The sequence below is a fragment of the Natrix helvetica genome (genome assembly GCF_964273705.1).
Source record: "Natrix helvetica genome assembly, chromosome: 10".
NCBI classification, from domain to species: domain Eukaryota; kingdom Metazoa; phylum Chordata; class Lepidosauria; order Squamata; family Natricidae; genus Natrix; species Natrix helvetica.
The window spans coordinates 1,304,356-1,319,970 of record NC_138561.1 but is presented as its reverse complement, the minus strand read 5'-3'; the positions used below and the strand labels follow the sequence as shown (position 1 = coordinate 1,319,970).

The window sequence follows — 15,615 nt, the reverse complement described above, 5'->3', positions numbered from 1 at the left end:
TGCCCCATTTTACGACCTTTCTTGCCACAGTTGTTAAGTGAATCACTGCAATTGATAAGTTAGTAGCCCAGTTGTTAAGTGAGTCTGGCTTCCCCATTGACTTCGCTTGTGAGAAGATTGCAAACTCTGGTCATGTAACCTTGGGACACAGCAACGGTCATAAATATGAACCAGCTGCAAAGCATCTGAATTTTGATCACATGATCAGGGGGAATACTGTAAAGGTCGTAACTGAAGAATGGTCATAAGTCACATTTTTCAGTGCCATTATAACGTTGGTCACTAAATGAACTGTTGTAAGTCGAGGAGTACCTGTATACCACAAATTTTGCAGGATATGACTGCTGATTCCTACCTGTTCCCTTCCATTTCTCTAGGCATCACCAGAAGAAAGGTTTCCATTTTGTCTCCTTTCTTAGGCATAGATTTGCTTGGTTGTCTAAATAAATCTCTTGACTTAAAAGCAAATTTTCTCCAAATTCTACTGGTAAACGGCATTTTCTCCCTCAGTTGGCCTTTCGGAATCCGCCTGCCTGCCACAGCCTCTGCTTAGTTAGCAAAGAGCAGCCGGTCACCAATCGCAATCATCAGCCCCTCAAAAGGAGACAAACGTCTCCCTGGCTCAGCCGAAGCCCCCAGTCCCACAGCTCTCCCCGTCAGGGCTGAAAAACTCCTGCGTGCTTTCCTTCTCTGCTGGCTCAGGGCTCCTCTCTACATCAGTGACAATTGCCGTCTATACCACCCGAGAGACCCTTTCATTGACTTCTGCCATTTGAATCCCGTATTCCAGGACCTGGAGAAAAAACTCCCACTTCCTTACAAGCACACCTGACTGCTTCCAGGCTGTTTGGTTCCCCAGGTCTCAATTGTTGGTGAAGATAGACTGGTCAGTTCAGTGGCATCAACAGGGAGGATGACATTCAAGGTGGGCACAAAGTGGTCGTCAGACCCCCCCTCCCCCTTTGTTCATGTGGGGATGTCCTGATTGTTGCTTAATCTGCTTCTATTCTTTCTGTCTTTGAATCCCTTAGAGTGGGATTTCTTCCCATTGGGTGCAGCCACGTGTGGTAGAGTGAGCCACCTATACGGGGCAGCTCCATCCAAAGTGGCCACGATGCTCTGGATCCAGTGGGGAGACACTCCCTGCGGAGGCTCCGCAAGAAGCTCATTTGGTTCCAGGAAAACTGAAGCGCAAGCAAATCCTGCTCCCTTCCCCAGTTCCCATCCAGGTTGCGCATGGCTGAACCCTTTGTCCCTCCAGAGGGCCGTTACCCCTCTACCTTCCCCGCTGCTCTGGCCTCCTTTGACAGCCTCTTCCCAGCCAGTGCCGGCTCCCTTCGGGCTGCCTTCTGTGGGATTAGCTTCAGACAAAAATGGGGATTTTCTGGACAGAATGGGACGCTTAGGCACTGGCCCTTCGCCTCAGCCAGCTGCCTCGGACGATTTACAGCCAGCTTTCCTCCCCTGCTGGCCCTCCCCCGGCCATTCTCCAGGACTAATGGGCCCCTGATCCTTCCTGCCCATTGCCCAGACACCATTTGACCTGGGCCCCCGGCCAATCAGATAGTGGGCAGCAGCCATGGCACTGGGGATGTGTGTGGGGGCTGTGGGGGGACTGCCTGGTGCCGCCAAGGGGGCTGTGGGGGGACAGCATGCAATACAATCAGTGTCAGGCTGGGGGAGAGAGCAAGAGCTATGATGGCACCAGGCTTCTGGTCGACAGCTGTCTTCTTGCCTGGGGAGGAGTAAGGGGGGGGTCTAAAAACCAGAGAGATCAGGGATCAACCTCCAGTTAATTTGAGGGACAATTGGACAAAGGATTGGAGTCTTCCTCACAATTACCATTAAACAACCAGATGGAAATTTGAGACTTAATGCAAGGGATCCTTCTTATCACTGTTTGCAGAAATCTAATAAACTATCCTGGTTTTCAAGCAGTTTGAAATAAGCCTCTCTGATGGTTTAGTTTTATGCTATTTTCTTTTCATTTAATGGGGTCCCATGCTCTCTCCCCATGCTGTAATGAAGTGCTCTTCAGGGGGCCCCTGTGCTGAAGGAACGTCTTCCTAAACGGCTGGGGATTTGGTAGGACCCTCCATCCCAGGAGGAGATGTGTGATAGTCCTCCAGGTGCCTATAAGGAGACCACTGGAGGAGCAATCGGTGTGATGTTTGTTCAGAATCCCTCCCACCCATTAGGCAGCCACCATGTGCTCCAGTCAACTGATTCCGAGCGATGGATATAAAGCTGTGGTCAACCAGCTTCTTTCTCCAGAGCTGCGACCTTTTGACAGAGAGGCTGGCAACCACATCCAGGTACGGTGAACTTCCATCCCTCATGGTAAGGAGTCTGGGCTGTGGCTGCATCCCGGCCCATGGATGGGAGCCACAGCCTGGGAACATACTAGCCTTTCTGGTGGTGGGTCACTTCTCTTCTTTCCCTTTGGGATAATGTCTGAAAGAGGCACTCCAGAGGGAGGCAGGGATGGGCAGAATGGGGATGATGATGATGATGGGGAGATGAAGGCAGACTACTGCTCTCCAATTTCATCATCACCTACCTTAGAAGGGGGGTAGGGGTAATGAGAATTATCTGGAGGGCTCTCTGAACCTTTTGCACGGGGGGGGGATAGAACAAGAGCAACTCGAGGGATCTTTAGGCAGCTGCAAGGGGGGAACCTGAAATGCTGTGGGTCAAAAAGCATTCACCAAATTGGAAAGACCCCATAGATCAGAGAGCTCTCCTGTATCATCCTGTACAAGATTTGCTCCCTCTTTGTTTGTCCCTGCCTTGTCTGGTTCTTTTGCATCTCTTCCGGGTCATCCTTAAAAGGTGTCCTGACTGCTGAGTGTGGGGAGAGGGGAGGAAGAGTGGAGGAAGAAAGAAAAAGGAAAGGAAGAAAAAGAAAAATTCTACAGGGCCGTTGCTCTTGTATAGACAGCTGGGAAATCATCCCAGGGTCAGACATGGCATGGCAACAGGGGACCAACTTCTCTTAAATTGACTGAACTGTCCATTCAGGCATGCCTAAGTTCATATCTGCACCCCCCAAGATGGAGGTCAACAGGCTTCGAAACAAACATAAGGAATCACGTCCTTCTCCCCCAGATGAAGATGCTGGGGCCTGGCCTTTGAACGGTGGAAAACGTTTAATCCTTCAGTGTGGGGGGATGAAAGGGAGTGATAGCACAGCCCCTCCGTTAGCAGCAGAAGAGCAGAGATGCCACAGGAGAGAATGTAGGATGCCTCTCCTGGCATAGGTGCCCGCCAGAGCTGGCCTGATAGGGGCGAGGCTATCAGAGCTTTGAGGTGGGAGCCCCAATCTGGGACAGAGGAGGCGGCTGCATTCCCCAGGTACAGTTGTGCAGCTGAATCCTGCAGAGATAAAGCCATGGAAAGACTTCCCCAGAGAATGACTGAATGAGGCCTTTTAGCCAAGAACAAAATCCAATTTTGGAAAGAAGGTTAAATCAATCTCCAGTTCTAGCTGGAAAAAGGCTATAGGGCAAAGTGGGTGAGAACAGGATGCTGCGTTCATTGAGGGGGGAGGGAGAGAGTACTAGGACACCTCATAGGAAGAAGGCATCCTCAGGGGCAGGAAGGGCAGCATTTGGACAGGGAGGGGACTTATTAATTAGCATAACATCGTCCTCCCCTATCACTGCGAATTTGCTTGAAATCGGGAGCAAAGAAGCCAGGTTCCATCGACTCCCCTTCTATTAGACCTGGCAGAGGCATCCTGGAGCTGAGTAGACCTGAGTTTGCAAGACCCTGCTAGAGACCCTGCGCCAGAATGGGGAGGGGGCTGTGCATATGTCTGATCTCTTGCGAGGGGTGAGAAGGGGCCGTGTTCCTGCCACTGAAAGAGAGGGAGCAAGCGATCCAGCATAGGGTGATAGCAAAGTGTTTGCTGCCCTGAGTTAACTATCTAATAATAAAACCAGGATTAAAAATTAATTGAATAAATAAACAAACAATACAATATACAATTAGATCAGACAACCAGCATGACAATATTGCTTCAGATTTGGTACAACAATCCATCTCACTTTTTTGCCCTTCCTCGAATACCAAATTTGATCCTCAGTCCTTTATTTATGGTAATCAAATTATTTGTCTAAACCATCTTTTCATAAAACATAGAATATAAAAACATGGGGCTGGAAGGGACTTTGGAGGCCTTCTAGTCCAGCCCCCTGTTCAAGACAGGAGACCTATCTTCCCAGTCAAATGGTTGTCCGGTCTAGTTTTGATAACGTCCAGCGATGAAGCCCCCACAACTCCAGGCAGCCCTTCCTCCTGTCCTTCAAAGCCCCATAACTGCTTTGCTCCGTCTTCTCCTGGGTGGGGAACGGTCCAAATGGACTCAAGCAGAATTGATGCCCAAAATAAGGAGAACACCCGAAAGAACAGAACTCCCTAGGCAGAAGGAAAGACACCGCAAATAAAGATAAAACGGTTAGGAAGTAAATGGCTCCCATGAAGGAGCTTAAACCTCTAGGACCGGATCTATTCTGCCTTTCTAGGATCCTGAAGAAATCCAGGAGGCAGGAATGGTGCCAGAGGACCAGAGGAAGCCAAGTGTAACTTCTGGACTTCAAAAAAAGTGGAAATATCTCTCATTTCAGATTAGCTAGCTGAACACCTAATTGTCTAATGAGCATGTATATTGATCCATACAGTGTGGCTGTAATATTATTTATCCTTTTTGTTATTTTATTTACTTCCCCTTTTCAATCGGGGTATTATTATTATTGATTTAATCTTCAATTCGATTTACATTTGGGACTTAAGAGTTCAAGCCCAAACCAAGGACCCAGAGCTGTTAAAGTAACGTCTGAGTTTATAGGCAGTTCCGAGTAAGCCGTTTTTTTGCAAAGGCAGGATATTCAGCTTCAGAATTTCCATGTATCCAGGCAGCCCTTTAAGGCAGGGGTGTCCAAACTTGGGAACTTTAAGACTTGTGGACTTCAACTCCCAGCTATGCTGGCTGGGGAATTCTGGGAGTTGAAATCCACAAGTCTTAAAGTTCCCAAGTTTGGACACCCCTGCTTTAAGGGATGTTGCGCCAAAGGCTCCTATGACAATTGATACCACCATTTGTTTCTTCCTCCACAATCTGCCAACTTCAATTTGCAGATCGCAGTGTTTGCTTATTTTTTCTAGTTGTTTCTCTTCAATTTGTGCCTCACCTGGTATTGCAATATCAATGAACCAGACTTTTACTTTTTTCTTTTCCACAATAGTGATGTCAAATGTGTTGTAGACCAGATGTTTGTTTGGATTCAAAAGTCCCACATTATTATTGTTATTATTTTCTCTGATGCTTTGCAAGTGCACTGAGTGCTGCTGTACCAATTCCTTGTGTGTCTAATTACATTTGGCCAAATAAAGTATTCAATTCGGTTCAATTCAAACAGAGTTAAACTCTGGAACAGATTAGCAAGCAGTCAGTTTGTGAATGTCTAGAAAAGAATTCCTTTTTTGGCAGGAGAAGAATCAAGGTCAAGCATTCCCCCTTTTTTTGGCAAAGTGGCCAATTTATTGCTTGCATTATTGGCAGGCGACAACAACAGCCTGACAAACTGAACAGTAAAAGCTGTTGAAGAGTGTGACTATCGCTCCCTCCCTCTCTCGCTGGGGGTGTTTAACCCAAGGCTGCCATCCCTTGATGCCTGCGCTGGGCAAGGAGGAGCTGCATCATCTCTAGTCTTTGCTTCTACGATCATTCAGAGCCAGTTCGATGCCTCAAAACACAGATTCCATTGGCAAAATGGTCCCTGGATTATAGGGGTCCCATTTCTCTCACTTGAACAAACTCTCATGCAATCCCTCAGCAGCCAAAGGGAAAGCATGAAGTAGAATACATCACACCAATCCTTTAAGGCATCCCCGTGACTGACTGACCCATCAATTCAGTTGAAATGGCTCCCATCCATCTGTTGAACCCTAAATGGCTTGGGATACAGCACTTAAAAATGGTCTCCCTCTTGAGACGGCCTGTGAATGGCCATCTGCTGGCAGAGGCATTCTTGGGCTCCATCCGTGGGCCTGATGCACGTGGGAGTGGGCTTGGGGCGCAGGGAAGAGCTGCAGCCAGCAGAGCAGAGGCAGCTTAGCCTGGAAAGTGGATGTGGAACTAGGGTGTGCCCCCCCCCTAGTTTCTTGGACTATAAAGGTGGCAGGATGACGTTCAGACTTGCCAGATTCTGTTAATGTAGCTGTACGATAGAGTAGAATCGGTGAAGACCAACTTGCAAAGGTGACATCAGTCTTGCTAGCCTGAAAGAAATTTCTCCCCCGTTTCCTCTGCAACCCAGCCCCCCCCTTTCCCCTTTAATGAAGAACCTTAGAGACTGCAGCCAATCCCCAGGCGGCCTCCCTTCAAATGGAAGGTATTGTTATTTGCTGGCTAAAATAACTCAGGGGCCGGAATGTCAATAATGGGAACATCTTATTTAATTAGTTTTTATTATCTTTTATGGGATATAGATGTAGATGTAGATATTTTTGCACACTGCTGTTCACATCCTTTGGGAGGCACACCTGTTCTTCCAATAGGCCAGTTAGCCTGCATTAGCTGACCTATGAGCTGGGCCAGCTCTGACGCACACAGGGGCCCTTATGAAGGAAAACAAGCATGCCCCTTCCCCTGATTTCCCTTTCCTTTCCTTTGGGGGGGGGGTGATGTATGCCCTCTCATGGAGATGTTTGCCTCAGACAACTGAACAGCACAATGAAGAAAATATGTTGTCTTTGGAACTGAACAGCATCATGTCTGTATCTCCCAATAAGGGCCCGAGCGTCTCTGAGAAATTGCAGAAAAAGTATACTGATCCCAGGATCCCAGAACTATATAGGAACTCTTTCCTATCCAATCCCCTTCACAGAGCAGGAATCTCAGGCGAAGGCTTGTCTGGTCTCCTGGCAAGGCTGGGTAGGTACAACCTGCCACGCCCTCTGCTGCGTTTATCCAGGCTTAGTTTGGACTCTTCGTGATGCAAGTGGGAGAAAAGTGTTTTTTAAAGGGAAAATAATGCAGCACATCCATTTCCGTCTTTTGAGTAATTGAAAATCACCTGCTGTGGCAGAGTAATGAATAATGAGATGAGCAGAAGGACGATGTTGGCAAGGGTCTCAAATGTCCGTTTCTGCAGTGATGGATGGAGACCATGAGGTGGCAAGCTCACTTTGTTGCTCGGCTGCCACTTGGTGGCTCTGGGTGGGTCTCACAACCCCTGAACTCTTCCCCATCCACTTGGCCTGCAGGTGACTTGAAGGGATCATGTTGAGGCAACTTCTGCTGTCCTTGGGAGTCCTACAGGTCACCCTGGCCTTCCTGGCTTCTGGCCGGGGCCATCTGGATGAAAAGGGACCCATCCTGGAAGAGAGAGGCAGGCCCAGCTCCCCAGGCCTTGAGATGGTCAAGGAGGTCCACATCCCAGGTAAGTGTTTCCATGTCTTCTCCATGCAGCTTCCAGATGTTCCCATGTTTGGTTGTTGGTGAATAGAAACAGTTGATAGAAATGACAGAATTCATTCTTAGAAAGAAGAGTATTTCCTGTATACTCCCACACCTTCCCATACCAGATAGTTGGTGGCTGTTTTGATTCTGTTAGCCCCAAATTGCTTTGTTTGTGTAACTGAATGATTATCGAATAGCTTATAGTCGATTGTAAAATACATTCCCCTCCCCCGCCACCACAAGCACAAATGAACAGCACCCAACTATCCGTGGTCTCCCAGCTAACAGAGCAGAATCTTCCTGTTGATCAGCAGAGAAGCACATCTTCTTCAGTGGACTCATGAATGGCCTGGAGACACTCCGGTCCTTGCACACCCACGCACACCCACTCTGCTGTGCAAGCTCACGGGACGAGCTGTGGCTAGGTCTTTCTTTTTCAGATCAGCCTTCTTTACTGGATTGCTGTTGTATGGATTCCTAGAGGAAAGATGGGATATAAACAAATAAAAGTAAGTTTATGAGCACAGACTTAATCTGTGAAATGAACATCACTTACAAAGTCCAGGCCAATTTGATGGGGTAATTTGTATTTGTCCCCTCAATTTGTTTCCTGAACCCTTAATGGCTACCTCAATTATTTGGGGCAATCTTGCAGGTGCAATTTCTCTGGTGTTGCTACACATTTGTGCTCCGGCTCCACCAGTGAATGACCGAAAAGCACCCAAGTATGCAGCCAAGGAGATATATAAGCGACCTCATTCCTTCCAAGGGTGGAAAGACACAGAGATTTAAAAACAAGACTGTATTAAAGTTTCAGTCTAAAGCATCAGAACCACACATTAAGTTCCATCTAAGAAGATTTATTGCTCACCTCGGTGCACAAGAAGCTGGTCAATGGAATTCAAGGGAGGGGGCTGGACTTGGGTTGTTTGTGGCAACTTAACAACTTCTCAGATTGATTCCTCTCTTGGCTCCACCCCTCCTCCCCAGGTTCTGCCTCTCCTCCTCCTCCTCCAAAGTGTAGTCATGCCAATATATTGAGATGATGTGGCAGATGAAATTCTAAAGAAGGAATAAAAATAACCACTGAAAGAAATGAAAGACATAAGATAAGAGATAAAGGAAATGTCCCTTTTACCACATGATTCACTATACTTCTTCATGTCTTTCGGCCTTTGCAAATAATTCTTGCCTCCTTGGAAGATGGAATGGATTAATAGGAAAACCAAAATGTGGTGATTGGATGACATTGATGAGATTACCAATAAATGAAAATAGATAAATCAGTATAGGAATTGATGGAAGCAAGAATTATTTGCAAAGGGAGGAAAATCCTGTTTATTGATTATCAAATTTATATGGCTGCCCATCTCACAAGAAGTGACTCTGGGCAACGTTTAGCAAACGTTGGCATAGTCCCCATGCCAGTAAAGGTCAGAGGAAGCCCCTGGACTCAGTGTGGCCACTGGTGCAGCTGATGGAGCAGAGCTGTACTGTGCTGAGAAACACGCATCCGGTCACTGCCCAGGCTGCTGCATGCTGACCAGTTGAAGTTCCCGGAAACTCTTCATCCCATGAAGAGCACATTACGGTCACCCAATTGGGAGGTGATGAGGGCATGAGTGACAGTTAGCAGAACCTGCCAACCTAGGAAGAGTTGCAACTGGTGCATAGGAAGCTGTGCAAAGGTGCTCTGAACCATGGCTCCCCCTGCTCTATGAGTCATGAGTGCAGGAGGATCCCCAAATTGCACACTGGGCTTGTCTGGGGCAGTGCAACTCCATCCAGCACCACAGATGGGGCAGCCCCAGAACCCTTAACCATCTTTGCCCTCTAGTCTCTCCTAATAGCCAAATTTCAGTCACATGAAAAAAACAACCAAAACATAGCCAGAAATAACCATCAGCATTTGGACCTGTTTTTAAAAAAACTATTAACCCCCCCCCAATATATATATATATATATATATATATAGCATCTGTCTTCTCATACTGATTCCTCTATTCCTCATTCATGTACTAATATTTTAAATAAAATATACTATAGCAACCGATCAGGATCCCCAGCTGTTTCTACTGCAGAAACTGTGTCAGAAGGACAGGCGTTAATCTTAAATGCCAGCAGTACCTGGAACAGCTAAGTCTAAAACTGATCTGAAGGCCTAAGTTATGGTCCGTAGCTTAGACGTTTAGGTGCCAGGAGATTTGTTGGGCTCCACCACAGGGTCAGAGCACCATGGCATCCCTTGCCTGCTGATTCTTAGCTCCACTCTTCACATTTAGGCAGAAAAACTCTTCACTGGTATGTAAAAATGGTTTGTTTTTATGTTTATCCACATGGAAGGAAGCATGCAGTGAGGAACTCCAAGGGTCTTGTTTGGGGGGGGGGGCAGTGCTTTTCAACATCTTCATAAATGATCTAGACAAGGGGATAGGAGGAGGATAGATTCAAGATTCAGAAGGATCTTGTCAGACTCAAACCATGCGCTCTCTCTCCAACAAGAAGCGGTTTAGTGGTGGTAGGAGTAGGCAAGGAAAAAAACAAATGCAGAGTTACGGAATAGGCATTTCCTGGTTCCATGCGCGCGCATGGGAGGCAGATCTAGGTGTCCTGGTGGAAAAGTATGAGCCAGGCAGGTGCTGCAGCTGCCAAAAAAGCTAATGCAGTCCAAGGCTGCCTCAGCAGAGGGATAGACTCAAGATCACGTGAAGCGACAGTAGCACTTGGAATACGATGTCTACTTCTGGTCACCACAATAAAAAAAGATGGTGAGACTCTAGAAAGAATGCAAAGAAAAGCAAAAAAGATTATTAGGGGTATGAAATTTAACCAGATAACGAGTAATTGTGGGAACTGAGACAGTCTAGTCTAACACGAGGGGTGATAGGATAGTCTTGAGGGGCTGTCAGAGAAAAGAGGAGGAGGACTTATTTCCAAAGCACCTGGAGGCGTGACAAGAATAATGGATCAAAACCTATCAAGGAATGACCCAACCTAGAACTAAGGAACATTTTCCTATCACTGAAAACAATGAATCAGTGGAATGGCTTCCCATTAGGAGTTCTGGGAACTCCATCGCTGGAGGTTTTCAAGAAGAGACTGGGCAGCCATATAGGGTCTCTTGCCACAGGCAGGGGATGAGCTAGAAGACCTCCAAGATCCCTTCCAACCCTAATGTTCTATTCTATCCAAGATCCATATAGGGTCTCTTGCCACAGGCAGGGGATGAGCTAGAAGACCTCCAAGATCCCTTCCAACCCTAATGTTCTATTCTATCCAAGATCCATATAGGGTCTCTTGCCACAGGCAGGGGATGAGCTAGAAGACCTCCAAGATCCCTTCCAACCCTAATGTTCTATATTCTATTTAGTGAGAACTAATTCTCATGAGCAATGCCTTCTCTTGCTTAGTTGGAGGCTTGCCAAGAAGGTTATCATCTCTCTCCCAATTTTCCTACATTTAGTGCTCAATGGATCCTCATGAATCTAATGAGTGGTGAAGCTCAGTAGATAGAACAGAGTTGCCTACATTACCTGGGGGGGGGGGTGGTTGTTCTCACTGAACTTTTACCATCTCTGCTTGAATTGCTTCCGGATCAATATCTGATGGGAAGAATACAGATGTCATCAATATACTTTCTTTATATTCCTGATCACCATCGCAGGTTTACCTCCCACCTTTTCCTCATTGGTTGAGTACTCAGGCTGTCGCAATCTACACGAGGCACCTAAAATGAATACATTATTCCCTATTAGATTCTGGGGGTTGTCTCTAAACCAGGGGTGTCCAAACCAGGGGTGTCCAAACTTGGGAACTTTAAGACTTGTGGACTTCAACTCCCAGAATTCCCCAGCCAGCATGGCTGGCTGGGGAATTCTGGGAGTTGAAGTCCACAAGTCTTAAAGTTCCCAAGTTTGGACACCCCTGCTCTAAACCAATTTCCATGCCAGCAAATTCCAGCTAAAAGCAGTTTTGAGCATACCTGGGGCCTCTCATCCCTTCGTTCATAGGTGCAGCTTTAGGCTTGCAGCAACATTTATGAGATTAGATATGTACACAATGTATTCATTTCAAAGATTAGTATGCTCTTCTACAATTTATGTAAAAACAATAAACTCCTTTCTCCTTTCCCACAATACGATGGGGCTTCTGAAATAGGCTGCAGTCCAGTTTGCTTTCTCAAATTCCTTTGGAAGCTCTTGGAATCTACTTTAACTTTTTTATTTTCTTTCACAGATTTTAAACAAGTGGCTCTGGAAACACAAAGAGTCCAAGATGATCTTGCGCCAGCAGCCAGCATGATGGTAACCTAAATCATTCTTTCTGCTCCTGCAAAAAGCCAATCTCCAAAAAAATAACTGATGACTGTTTTCTGCTTTGATGGATAGGAACTCTGCAGGCTCCAATGTAAGAGGAGGGTCCTTCCCAGCCCTGAAAGCCTTTAACCTATAGAAATGTCTGCTATTCAATAACCCGTGATTGGCATGCAGAAGGCCCCCTTTCCTCTGGCGCAGCTGAGAAAGAGCTTGCCTTAAACTCCGGTGTGCCTTGGCCCAGCTTGGTCCACGGACTGATGTAATCTGCCCACTTCTTCTCTTTCTAAACTGGCTTTCTTGCCCATGTTTTGCCAATCCATCAGTTGGCAAAGTGATCAACTTTACAGAAGGCCTTTCTATAAAGTTGGCATCTCAACTTTTACACAAAGCAACCCTCACGGTTTAGACCTGAGTAATATACGTATGGCATGTTTGGAGGGTCCCCATTGTCTTACAGGAGAAGAAATTTCTTGATAACCAGATTCGTTTGCTGACTGTCCACCTGGAAGAACCCTTGTGCAACTTCAGATTGCTCCTTAATCGTTAAGCTCCTTAACGATTATGTCAAACCACCTGCAAAGAGCCTTTAATAAAGTCTCTTGACAGCTTCCAAGTGAAATCCCATCCTCAAGTCATCACAGTTGAAATTGTCCACACCAGTTCTTCTTCCCTCTGCTTTAAGGCACGGGGGAGCAAGCAACTGAATCTTCAAAATGGCTGCCCAATCTTTTCTTGAAAACCTCCAGTAATGGAGCACCCACAGTTCTGGGATACAAACTGTTTCATTGCTTGCATTCATTGTCAGGAACTTAGTTCCAGGTTGGATTTCTCTTTAACAAGCTTCCACCTATTGTTTCTTGTCCCGCCCTGGGGTGCTTTGGAGAATAAGTCAACCTCACCCTCTGTGGTCCCTCGTGTAGCAGAAGATGGCGATCATGCCACCCCTAATTCTTCTATTCATTAGACTAGGCCTACCTAGTTCCCTTAACCAGTCCTCCTACAATTTAACCTGCAACCTAGTTAAAACAACCTACTTGCTCTTCTCTGCAATGTTTCTAGGGTCTCAGCATCTTTTTTGTACCATGCTGATGAGACTAGGATGCAGTATTCCAAGTGTGGCCTCACTGTTCAGTATAAAGCAATACTATCACTTCGTGTGATTATTATTTTTTTTGCCAAAAACTTTTTAATTTATTTTTAATTTTTAAAACAAACATAAAAATCCTCCTTCTTTACATCCTGTAGAAAGTGTATCAGTTGGTTACAAACGATTTTTGTGCATCTCTTCTACCGTCATCAAGTATAGATTATTATTATTATCCTTTCTTTATTTGGCTATATTCTATGTCACAACATTTTCTCCCTAATAATCAAAACTTAACTGTGTCTAATTTAGTTATCTTTATTATTATTATTATTATTATTATTATTATTATTATTATTATTATTATTATTATTATTAACCTTTATATATAATCTCAGGTATCATTCAATATTCATATCCAATTATTGCTTATCATAACACTACGCACTGTATACAGTATTGTCATTATCAATTTTTTATTTAACAATACCTATTATTACAAGAGTTTCACTAGGTTTAGCTAGTAGTTTTAAATTATACTCTTCCATCTATCAACCTGTATCTTTCCAATAACAAAACAATCTTATGTCCTCTGCCATTTGTGGTATCAATCTTCTAAGCTTCTTTCTAATGAGCTTTGTATGGACTGCTCCTAGCAACTCCTTGCTTGTAAGATCTCTCATATAATCCTGATGCCCTCTTTCTGCTTCTTTATTCCACTTGTCTTTAGTTGTCAGCAGTGTTATCCATCTTTTTGTTAATAAAGTTTCATAGTCCATAAATTCTTTACTTTTTGCTTCTTCTTCTATGTCTTGCCCTTTGAAATAGCCCTCCTCCCCACTTCGTGTGAACATGATGCTATCCCTCTGTTGATACAGCCAGGACAGTATTGGCCTTGCAGCACACGGCTGGCTTCTACTTAATCAGGAGTCCACTAAGTCTCCTAGACCCCTCTCAGAGTTGCTATTGTTCAGTCATGCTTATACTGTACTAGTGCATTTGTTTTTTCTTGCCTAAGTGCAGGACCTTTTCTCCCCACTGAACTACATTTTAGCAGAAAAACATACAATAGTTGGAAGCGAGCTTGGAGGTCTTCTAGTTCAACCTCCTGCTCAAGCAGGAGGCTCCATACATTTGAGACAAAACCTTCTTCAAAACCTCCAGTGATGGAGCAAGCACAACTTCTGAAGGCAAGCTGTTCCAACTATCTCACTGTCAGGAAATTTCTCCATTGTTTCTTGTCCTGCCTTCAGATGCTTTGTAGAATCGGTTGACCTATTATATCTTACCAGCTAGGCCCTATGCTCAAGTCTAGCAGGATCCTTCTGAATCTTGAATCTATCCTCCTCCTATCTAGATCATGTCTAGATCATTTGTGAAGAAGTTGAAGAGGACTGGGCCGCAGACAGAAACCTTGGGTTACCTCCCTGCGCGCTTCCTTCCATGTGGATAAATATACAAATAAACTACATTGGTTTATTTTTATTCAAGCTTTGCATACCAGTGAAGACAACAAATCTCCTGGCACCTAAACGTCTAAGCTACAGACCATAACTTAGGCCTTCAAATCAGTTTTAGACTTAGCTGTTTCAGGTACTGCTGGCATTTAAGATTAATGCCTGACCTTCTGACACTGTTTCTGCAGTAGAAACAGTTGTGGATCCTGTTCGGTTGCTGCAATATATTTGCTTTAAAATGTCAGTAGATGAATTTAAGGCTTACTTTTAGCTGAGTTTTTCATGGCTGTGTCTTATTCAAAACATTAAAAGGTTGGTAAAAATATGGGCTGACCAATCCTCCTCCTGGAAGCTGCATTGCTGGTGGCAGCTCTGAGAAACTCTAACCAGGCCATGCACCCCTTAGAGATCCATTCATAGTATATAAACAAGGCTTGGAGATTCAATAATAAACCCTGGTTTAATAAGGTCCCAGACTATTTTTCTAGTTCATGCCTTCACTCCTTTTAAAACATACATATTAAACTGCCATACATACAAGCATGGTTTTCTCTCCTTTGCATTTTTAATGTATTTTCCAGCTAGGTTCGTTTTAGAACTCCTCAAACTTGTGTTTAATACTGCCCCACCGTGACCCTCTTTGTGGTCTCCTTGCAGATGATTTCAGCAGCCCTGCAGGCCCAGGACCGGGAAGGGCGTTCCCCGCGGAGATGTGTCCGTGTCCAGGAATCCTGCCTTGGGCACAAACTGCCATGCTGTGACCCGTGTGCCACCTGCTACTGCCGTTTTTTCAATGCTAACTGCTTCTGCAAGAAATTTAGCAGCACTTTCCCCTGTGGCAGGAACTAGCTTGCTTTCTGCAGGGTGTCATTTACTGATCTTGAATAGATGTGGGGTCCATAGATATTTCTTTTACATTCCAATAAATCGCCTATGAGAAAGAATCCATGAAATGTGATGTGTTGTTTTTTCATTATGCTAATTAAAACCAGAAAGCTAAAAGAACTTTGGCTCCAGCTTCAACTGTTTTCCAAGCTTTCACCCGATCTCAGTCAAAACAGGAGTGTCCCAGCCTCTCCTCTTATTTCTACCATTTCCATAATCTGACTTTTACCTTATTGCTCAAACCTATTCCTACTTTCAATGGATTTCTGTTTTCTGTTTCATTGCAATATGATTTTCAGATTCTTTTATTTACAGAAATAGCCTTTTGCCTTAACTCAGTAGACAGGAGCCAAACTGTCTTTGGTCTCTTCTAATGGGAGTGCTATTCCCTATTCTCCAAACCAGAAC

The 15,615-nt window shown here is 45.1% G+C and overlaps 1 protein-coding gene across 2 annotated transcripts; it reads left to right on the top strand.

Moving 5' to 3' along the window:
• Positions 1–2,279: 2,279 nt before the first annotated feature.
• Positions 2,280–15,309, top strand: AGRP (agouti related neuropeptide). Of its 2 annotated transcripts, XM_081962914.1 has the most exons (4): positions 2,280–2,315; positions 7,281–7,445; positions 11,702–11,769; positions 14,980–15,309. In XM_081962914.1, the coding sequence occupies exons 2-4, from the start codon at positions 7,286–7,288 to the stop codon at positions 15,169–15,171; spliced, it is 420 nt and encodes a 139-aa protein (XP_081819040.1). In that variant the 5' UTR covers positions 2,280–2,315; positions 7,281–7,285; the 3' UTR covers positions 15,172–15,309. The 2 variants fall into 2 exon arrangements, with proteins under 2 accessions (XP_081819040.1, XP_081819041.1); XM_081962915.1 differs by lacking the exon at positions 2,280–2,315 and having other exon boundaries at positions 6,493–7,445.
• The last annotated feature ends 306 nt before the right edge of the window (positions 15,310–15,615 follow it).

Excerpts from the sequence above, each read along its gene's own strand:
- AGRP (XM_081962914.1), top strand. The coding sequence starts at position 7,286 with ATGTTGAGGCAACTTCTGCTGTCCTTGGGAGTCCTACAGGTCACCCTG. Across the intron at positions 7,446-11,701 it reads CAAGGAGGTCCACATCCCAG|ATTTTAAACAAGTGGCTCTG; the intron begins GTAAGTGTTTCC and ends TTTCTTTCACAG. Across the intron at positions 11,770-14,979 it reads CGCCAGCAGCCAGCATGATG|ATGATTTCAGCAGCCCTGCA; the intron begins GTAACCTAAATC and ends GTCTCCTTGCAG.